The sequence below is a fragment of the Anoplophora glabripennis genome, unplaced genomic scaffold, assembly GCF_000390285.2.
Source record: "Anoplophora glabripennis isolate ALB-LARVAE unplaced genomic scaffold, Agla_2.0 scaffold52, whole genome shotgun sequence".
Lineage (NCBI taxonomy): Eukaryota > Metazoa > Arthropoda > Insecta > Coleoptera > Cerambycidae > Anoplophora > Anoplophora glabripennis.
In genome coordinates this window covers 1321133-1331541 of record NW_019416264.1, presented here as the reverse complement: position 1 = coordinate 1331541, position 10409 = coordinate 1321133, and the positions used below count along the sequence as shown (strand labels likewise).

The 10409-nt window shown below is 30.6% G+C and overlaps 1 protein-coding gene across 1 annotated transcript; it reads left to right on the top strand.

Annotated features, from left to right (window-relative positions):
- Positions 1-2196: 2196 nt before the first annotated feature.
- Positions 2197-3583, top strand: LOC108903386 (maf-like protein CLH_0546). Its single transcript, XM_018705543.1, has 4 exons — positions 2197-2410; positions 2688-2926; positions 2982-3134; positions 3384-3583. Exons 1-4 carry the CDS (start codon positions 2309-2311, stop codon positions 3520-3522), a joined length of 633 nt encoding a protein of 210 aa, XP_018561059.1. The 5' UTR covers positions 2197-2308; the 3' UTR covers positions 3523-3583.
- The last annotated feature ends 6826 nt before the right edge of the window (positions 3584-10409 follow it).

Genomic DNA, 10409 nt, shown 5'->3' with positions numbered 1-10409 from the left:
ATTTTACGATGCTCCTATATCTATAGAAAAAAATAGATACCGACTTCCACAACGTATTAGGGTGATGTTGCATATTAATAATTATTATGTATATCTCTCTTTTGACGGTTTAAAGATATACAGGCTCTACCATTAAAAAGGAACATAAGTTAAGCTTATAACTCGGAAGTGCTATATTTAATTGTCCTTCTACTACGTGTGTCATTTTTGTCAAATCCTTATAATTTTTATATTTTTTCCGTATCCCGTAAAATACGCAGAGAAAAGGGTAACAATTTTCGAGTAATCAGCCTGTACATATGTTGGTTTTCAAGGTAAACTCCCCAATCTATTAAATAGAAGCTAAGGATACAACCAACAGTAGTTTCCATATTTCAATTTCACTTTTTAAGCGTTAGCAACAATTTTTTAATGAAAATATAAACTATCGTTTATTCAAACATTTACATATTTTTAACTACATTGCTTATACAGTGTTTTACTATGTGACAAATTTAATTCAAGAAAAACTAGTCGTATATGAAAAGTTACAAATTTCTTTTAAACAAAACGTATCATCAGAGTAATTTATTGAATTTCTAAGTTTTAATTAATTTATTTTATTTTTTTCAAGTAGATAACAAGCAAGAATCTCATTGAAATGAGTTTTATAAATTATTACTAAATCAGAGAAAATGTTTGTATGTATCCATATTTTCATGTAAACTATAGCCATACATATAAAAATAATATAAGGCTTACATAATCATGCAATATGAACAAACTTTCTATTAATTATTAAGATTACGTGTTGCAAATGTATCGCTGCAATTATTACATTTAGTATTGATTCCTTAGCGGAACATTTATCTCTAGAATTTGATTTCCTAAGGTCAACTTAGTTAGGTATTTGCTCGGGTATTTGTAGCTATCAAATTATTTGTTTCATCAAAAATTTTATTTTCAATTAAGATATATTTCTTTAATTAATTGATTTTTGATCGGAGCAAACAATATTTGTGTCAGTAATAACAAAGTTTTTTTACTACACATCAAAAAATGTGTTCTTCGTGGAGGTAATCATCTATTTTTTCAATTCCGTTCTAATTTCAAATTTTAGCCTTCAGAAAACTTTCTATTTGCATCTGTAATTTAGACGGGTCATATTTATAAATATATGCGTCCCAAAATAAGGCATCAATCATTACAGAATCATTAAAATTATGGATTGTAATAAGAAATACTCACTTTTCAAATGAGAAATACGTAAGTACCCAACTATTTAAACCAAACAAATTTGACTAAATGTAAGAAAATGAAAATAGTTTGAAGATATTTTAATATTTTATTTTTGTATTGATTTCTTTAATTTAAAATTCTATAAAATTAAATTCATAGTAGGTATAATGCATGCACATGAATATTTAAGAATCAGTACCAAACTTTTAGGTAGAAATATCCTGTATAGTTTGTTTTAGAAATATGTCACTAAAAGCTGATCAATGTCAAATAAGTCAAATCGGTTTTACATGCCTGCTTGCACAATTGCAAACAAATAGTTAACGACAAGCAATTATTTGCAGGTGGAAAATTTGGTCACACAAGTTTAAATGGACGTCAATGTAATTAAATAATCAGATAATAAACAGATGACGTGGAGATAGATCATCGCGTACCAGTTTTACTTCCTTTGTTATGGCCTTTTAGAATTACTTACTCATTATCTAAAAGTAAACGCCACACATGTTTACAGAACCTGCAATTGCAACTACTGCCGAATATGGCCTTCAGTGTCTTAATTTAGTCTATTATCTGGTATGACTTAACTGGACTGTTATGGCAACGAATTAGAGACGTGATGATAAAAAATATTAAAAAAAATCATGCATAGAAATATATATTTGTTGCTATATCAGATTATTCGTAAAATATCTAATGCATTGTTTAGGTAAATGAAAATGATAAACCTACGTGTAGATACAACTTTTGCTTTAAATATTTAATATTTTCAGTATATTCTCTGATATTTTATATTATCATTTAGGCATATAGGTATACTGAACGTATTAGTTTAACTCAACTTATTAAATTATTTACGTATAACTGATACGTTCTTAAAACTTCCGTTCCTCATTCAAGGACTCTATTCTGCAAGAAGACAGAATAGAATAGACGCAAATTTTTACAGATTTCTACTTATCAACAAAACAGCCAGGGGGCAGGGTTACTTATTGTAACCTCCAAAACGCGTTCAGGTTGATATTAAAGTGGTTACTTTCATTGCTACAGTAGTGCTGTGACTCAGTGTACTTACTAAAATAGACCATTTATGATTTCCAAAATGTTGGAACCTCTGCTGTCTCAATTAAACGAAATGAGAGTAATCTTAGCAAGCAGTTCCAAACAACGTCAGTCGTTGCTAGCTAGTACGGTAAGAACTAAAAGATGGCACTGGCAGTTCCTTATGAAAATAAATATAATCGATAACGAAATTGTTCCGAGTCTGTGTTTGGTTGCAGATGTAATTGGCGTATCCCACTCATGCCATCAGTTAAACTATTTATGATTTTTTTTTTAATCAATAACTATTATATCTAATTATTCTCAAAGATAAACTTTTCCTTCGAAATGTTTAAAATACGCCAAAATTTAATTCAAAATAATTATCATCACTAAACGCTCTTAAATGAATATGTACCTTTTTTTAGAAACTCAAATTTGAAATTTGCACATCGAATTTCGAAGAAAATTTGGATCCAAGAGAACATACGTTTTCTGATTTTGTAGAAAAAACGGCTATAGGCAAATTAAATGACGTCTACCAACAACTCAAGAATGACCAAAGAAAACCTGACATAATTATTGGGGTTGACACAATGGTTACCTACAATGGTAAGATGTATGGAAAACCAAAGTCAAAGGAAGAGGCTATAAAAACTATAACAGAGTAAGTTTCCATAGTTTACCATTATTATTTGATACAGTATGTTTGAATTTTTTAGCTTGACTCAATCTGGCATACCAAATTCAGTGTATACAGGAGTAGCCATAATGTATAAAGATCAAATCCACAAGTTCACAGAAGTAACTACGGTTTATATGGCAAAATTGGATAAAGAAGAAATATTGGCTTATGTAGAAACTGGAGAACCCATGTAAGAAATTTAAAAAATTATAAATACTCTTTAAAATTACATTTCACATTTTTCTTTTCTACCACATCATTTATACATAGTTTTTTATGTGAATAATCCTTTTAGAAAATAGCTGTTGCCTTTACAATAATATAGAATGCATTTTAAAGCAACACTACATTTTTCATAATTATTGCCTTTGAGTTGTATAAGGAAATTATTGTTGGAAGATTTTATAGTGTATTCATGTTTGCATAACTTACATTTCAGGGGCAAAGCAGGAGGCTATGGAATCCAAGGTATTGCCAGTACTTTCGTAACTAGAATTGAAGGCGATGGAAACAATGTGATCGGATTACCATTATGTCGATTAGTTCAAGAACTTAAACGACTGCTAAAGAATTCTTAATCAATTATAAACAACTTTAGCAAATTTTGTAAACTGAATTCAAATTACTAATAAAAACATGCCCTCCTAAATAAGTCTTAATCATTCTGAAAATCCAAAAGAATTTGTATTATTTTAAAACTAGAATATACAAGGTATTTTTAAAACATGTCTAAAAATTGACACCGCTTTGTCTTCCAACAGGAAGAAGGCCGGTTTTAACTGTTATAAATTGGTCTAAAATTAAATGTCCTGTTCTGCATCTCTCAAGTGCATATTTTTATAAGTGGTTTGTCTAATGAGTTTCAAACATATTGACACTGATTTACGCAGTATCTATTTTCCGTTTGAATATGCACTTCAACCAAAGTAACTGAATCGTACATTTTGTATTTGTGTGGCTAAGGAATGAAAGTTTATTTATTACTATGTAGTCCATATAATTTTCGAGTTTCCGTTGGCACATGGAGCAGTTGCAATTCTGGTGCCAAAAACATCCGAGGGAGATATTTAGTCTACAAGGACGTAACTCCATTAGCCACATTAAAAGACTAAAGACGGGTAAAATTACACCTCAAACTGGTATTTAGGGGTGTGTCGAGACATATCGGCACTTTGAAGATATGCAGCTTTTGAAAGAAATACAAATATGTTTACAAATATTTGTAGTGCGACGTTTTATAATCTTGTTCTGACACTGCGGAATGTTTTGATGTTCGTAAACGTGAATATTCAATCTTTCTAGTTTCATCACTGCGGCTGAGGGATTATATTGCTAGAAGGGGACTGAAAATCGCAGAATTTTATTGAAGCTGACAGAAGTACTTGACATATTGCGAACACGTGTTTAGATTTTGGAATAGCGATTTAATTTTATAACTTCTGCTGGGGCTGGTATCCAATATTAATATGTGTTGTAAATTTTGTTGTTGCAACTGTCTTGTTGAAACAAAATTAGTATTTGGAAAATGGTAATGCGTCAAATGTATTTAGTAGTAGTGCAAACTCAAGTACCGAAAGAATTATGCATATTTTGCACATTAAAGAATTTCCGAATTTTTCTAAACTTCCTTCTTAAATATGGGTAAAACTCCCGAGGTCTTAACGTTTTGGTATTATAGCATTCAGTCACAAAAACTTGCTCTGTATTGTTTTGTTTTTGTATTATTTATTTTTCTGTTGATTTTGATTATTCATTAAATAGTTTCTCTGCTTTCCATACCCTTTACAGCTAAAGTAACAAACATAATGTACTAAAAACCGATAACCTCCGATACAAAAAAAAATCTCTTCTTACAGAAAAAATTGAACCTAAGTTCATGTTTAAAACAAATAGGAAATAATCTATTAATAAATAATTAATACTTTTTAACTTACAGAAAAGCGTAAAGTTAAACAAGAAGGCAAATTATCACAGAATAAAAATTGAAGCCGAAGAAGATATCAATAAAGATAAATAAAAAAACTGACATTAAGATGAAAAATCGTAAAGAATAATTCAAATAACGAACAGAAGAGTAATAAATATTGAAGTAAGTAATGAACGTGGATATCTTGTATTGAACAGTAGTACCTACAAATGCAGATGCTTCATAGAATATGTAATTCAAAGCTGTATGGCTATAAAGTAGATTTAACAATTCATACTGAGTGAAATGGCCATCCATTTAAATAATTAGTTTAAATAAATATTACACTACACTCTTGTTATTGGGACTTTAATTTATTTATCATTAAAGTTAACGTTCAAAATATTTTTGCAACCTCAACGGTAAAGTTGCAACCATTTAAAAAAATTATATCTGTGGTCCCCAAATTTGCCCTATTAGTTAGAAAAGAACAAATAACTGTTGATGTTGATTTCGTTTTATATAAATCACAAATACAAATTTTTTCGATTTTTTTAGTTCGAATTACTCCGGATTCAGACACGTTTTGACGTCGTTAATAGAAATATATGGAAAAACTATAAAAAATATAATAGGTCAAGTTAATTAATGTAGTGGAACATAGCGTAAATATCAGTTAATTAAATTTACATCATGTCTACTAAAATTAATTACAAACGACTAATTTTTTTGCAATGACTGTCCTATACCATTTGTCACATTTTACAATCGTCAATCGTTATGTGGCAATGAGGGAGAGGGTAGGTATCTTAATTTTAAGTTTTAACAGAATTAAGAATAATTACGTAAATTGATACTGAAATTTACAATTGTTAAATTTGACTAACTGACCTGGTTTGGCAAAATTTAATAAAAAGTTCATTAATCCATTCAATCAATTAAGTAATAATTATTTCCCGTATAAGTAATTAATTAATTAGGTAATCATTTTAGTTAAATTCTATTCAAATTATCCTCTTTAATAGATAATTCTTCAACAAATATTATTTTAAGCCTCATATTAGCAAACAAATTAGTGAAGTTCTTAACCGTTTAAGTCTTTAATTTATTTTAACTCTCCCGTTATATCCTGAGCAAGAGCTCCATGCCCTGAATGGAATTATTAATCTCGTTTCCTGCCTGAAACTGCAATACACGATTTTAATTTAGTTAAGAAATAGGCTGGAACTATCTGCCTTAGTCTTATTTTAAGCAATGATTTGTATAATTTTAATTGAGCGTCAATTTTTAGAGCCACGTGAATATAGGCTAAGTATTTGGTCCGAAGATAGTTTGTTTTGATAAAAAATAAACAACAATTCATATCATTAGGCCAAAATTTTATTTAAATTAATAAATTTATTAAAGTGACTTACTGTTTTTCGAAGACTATAACAAAGAACTATTAGAGATTTTTTATCTGCTTTAATGGTCTGATAAAAGTAAAATAAAGGTAAAACGAAAGATACCGTTAGTAGTAGTGAATAGGGGTGCTGACAATTAGGCCACAAATGTGCCCCTTTTGCCTACCCCGCTAACTTAACCTAACCATCACCTATCCACAGTCTGCCTCCAACCCTCCTCGAACCTACCTGACGCCCTGATGAACGTCAGAACTTTGATCCAAGCAAGATCTCTCACCTCATCCTATTGAAGCTCTTCGGTACCAAACCCAGAAGATGGATAGGGGTATTCCCCCCTTCTCCACATTTCGGGCCTAAAGATTCCTCTTCAAATTCCTATTAAGCTTAAATGCCTCCTAAGTCTGCAGTGGTCACGAGCCACGACCCCACCATTTGGTTTAGGATTTTTCAACTAAAGTTCAGCAGTCATCTCGTCTTAGGTTTGTTAAGCACACATACCTGTATAAAGCTATGGGTTTGCCTACATTCTCTGTTCGTCCTCCAGTTTTGAACTAATATTTGATATGCCTATTTATTAATGGTACCGTTAATGCTACCTCGTGTGATGCCGAGGATTGGTTCTTGGCCAGGCCCCATGGATCCAAGACGGATCAGATGGTCTGCTCATTCATTGCCAGGGATATCCATGTAGCCCGGAACCAAAACCAATTCTACCTCTCTTCGTCTGGTCAGTGACTCCAGGGCATCTCCACACTCCTGAACAAGGATGGACGTTGTCATCTGGGAGCTAACCACCTTGAGCACGCCCTGACTGCCGGAGCAGATAAAAATCCTCTCCTCTACACAGTTCCTTACCTTCTCCTTACTACCAACCATAAAAACATACACCGCTATTAAGAACCTTAGAAACTCGACTGAATATTTTGGAAATAAGTGCAAGAATAATATATTGTGATGATTGTGTTTTTTGTTAATTTTAAATTTACGTTTCATATATAGTTATCACTGTTACGAGAAATGAAATTGTTATGATATGAAATTTAATATATTCTATTTGTTGTTGTTGTTGTTGGGCGCCAATTATAATGATATGATTTTAAAATTTAGAATTTTTATTTCAGTTAATATTTTATTTAAGTAGAGATATGAAATCTTATCTTCAGTAGGGAATTCTAACAGGAAGTTCTAACAGGAAGGAAAATCATGCAACTCATGACACACTGAAACAGAGGATCAATATTTTCCAATTTATTATCTAGCACAATGTAGAACCACTTTTAAAATGAATAAAAATGAAATTTAAAGAATATTTCCACTCAAGATATACAAAATTTTAATGTACAGGTGTGTACTTTCTTAAAACTATTCCCTTTAAAACACTTCTTGTCTTCAGTTATTTAAATATTCTAATTTTTTTATTTTATTGGTAAAAACCTTTATTAAAACAGCAGACATGTTTATGGGTTGTTTCCTTATCTACTATGATTGCTTCTAAATAAATCTTTCAATTTTAAATGCATACATTTGTATTGTGACGTCAATTAAAATAAATTATTAATTTAATTATTACAGAGCTCTTTCTTTTTCAAATTTACAGGTAAGTAATCTGTCTATCATTTATTAATTGTTATTCTGTGCAGATTTCGATTATTATATCTTTATGAAACAGTTATCTAACCTTTTTATGTGCACTTTTGATTCCTTGTTTCCTTTATGATTAATTCAGCTTCTGGTTATTTCTTTTCATCCAATCTGACTCTTTCCACGGGATTCCTTGGATAAGTCTGAACAATTTTCGCTCTGGAACACTTCTCTCTTTCTTGTTATATCTATTGCAAATTATAGTCACTCCTTTTCCTATGGATTGAAAATTCCATTGTACCTCTCCAGAACAATTTGATCTCTGGAACTGGTAACTAAATTTTGTTTCTATATACCTTTACGTTTCTCCTTTTATTACATTGAAACTTTCTTAAGAGCCATGTCTGCTTTCTTCCCAAAAATCTTGTAACTAAATTTTGGAATTTTAGCTTCTTTTTAATATGCGTGAGCATAGGTTTATCATTATTTTTGAATATGTACTCTGATAATAAATTGTCAGGCACAATATTTGATCGAGAATTCGGGTCTAGTCTATATTTAATGTTATTATAGTATTTACTTCTACTTTATTATTATTATATTTAGTAAGCTCTCATTAACTTAACTATCATATTAACAATTTCCATCATTTTTCTTGTACAATACAAAGTAATTCAATATTTATACTCTATTTTGTTTGTACAATGCACTTTTAAGTTATTAAGTTCCTCGTAAGTTCCTTTGATTTCATTACAATATATACTCATTCTTTAGTTTATTTTTTAAATTGATATTCTGACGCATGTTTTTTCACATTTTAATGCTTCATCTACATTTTTAACACTATCAAAATGGTAACCAGGTTCAAGAATTTGCATTTAACTGCTATTTTCTTTATCATACCTCAGAACTGACCTTCGTTATAATTTTCCCATTGAGAATATATGAAAGTTAAACAAAAGATAATCGCCTCATTTCGAACACTTTCCTGAATTTATCAAAAGCGAGGTTGGGAACTTTCAGTTTACTTTTAATTATTTTTGCATTTGGTCCTTCTGTTTCAAGGTGTATTTTTAATGAGTTGCTATTATTGTCAGGTCATTTTCTCATTATCCAGAGGAAACTTTAATTCTTTTTATTTTTAAGTACTTAAGTATAAAAAAGCAAATAATGGAAATGGGCTATTTTTTTAATTTTGTAAAATGTTATTATTGTTATTCTGCTTGATGGCTTTTAACTAGTTAGAAACAAATAGGTATTTGCCAGTTATTCTACTTTTACTGTCGAGACTGTGATGCATGTAATACTACCAGAAATTTACAAACATCTTTTATAATAAGAAACTAGTGAGAAAATAAAATTAACCCCTCATTCCCACAGCACACAATCAAACGTCTGTCATACAAGGAAAGATAAATTTGAAAGTGGTGAGAAATTAATAATTTATTTAATTAGGTGATAAATATGAAAAATAATGCAATGTGAGAGACAATGGCGATTTTTACGCGTGAGAAACCAATCGCTGCATCAAGCGATTTTTAAGGAAGAGGAAATTCAAATAAAAAATTGCGCATTCCCCTCAAGTGGTTTAATTAATTCATAGTTGGTACTAACTGGACCATTTCCTACAATTAATCACTCGGTATAATTACGATGAAATCTAGTTACATAGAAATATGAAAAATTATCAGATTATAATCTTTGATGCAATTACTAATGAATGTTATAAATTACACTTTATTGTAGAGCAGATGTGCACTTTTCACACACTTTCATTTCACCTTAATCGGAATTTTAATTTTACCAGTGTGAAGTTGGCAGCCAAATGTTAGCAGCCAAATTTCCGGAAATAACCGAACGTCCATAGGCGTAACGTTAAATTTTCTACGGTTCAAGAAACACTTATAAATATGTAATAACAAAAATCCTGCAATTACTACAGAAATTACCGACAGGTTGAAGGTATTAATAACGGCCAAAAAATAGTTGAAAATTGCTTGCCCTAAGGGAGTGAATATCTAATCAAAAATTAAGCTTCACTTCAAGAAAATAACATATCAACCTAACATTTACCAGATAATCGCAGGAATACATAAGAAATACAGCAGCGATGTCTTGGCGGTCGTCGTAGGGGTGAAAACAGCCCTAAACCTACAAAATAAATTTTATTTATTTGAAGAAAATTAAGTATTTATTTGAAATTTTCCAGAAAGTCGTAGAGGGATATCGGAAATACGGCAGCTATCATGGCAATTGACAAAAAAATATTCTATGGTTGATTTTTCTTCCCTTTTTTCTTTTTTTTTTCTGATGGTAGGTTTTGCAGATCCCTACCGGATATAGCCATTTTGAACCATTTTGCAACCCTCTAATAGACACACACGGTTTAACCAAACCCATCTTCATCACGAGATGGGCAGATCAAGAAGAGAGTCCACAGCAGGAGTGACAAAGAGAGGAGACTTTAATAGTGGAGCAGGCACAGTCTGCACAAAATTTTATTTGTGTCTGATAAATATAGGTATTTAATGAAGGTTTATAATTAAATACATGAGCAAATTACCTCTGCGCATCA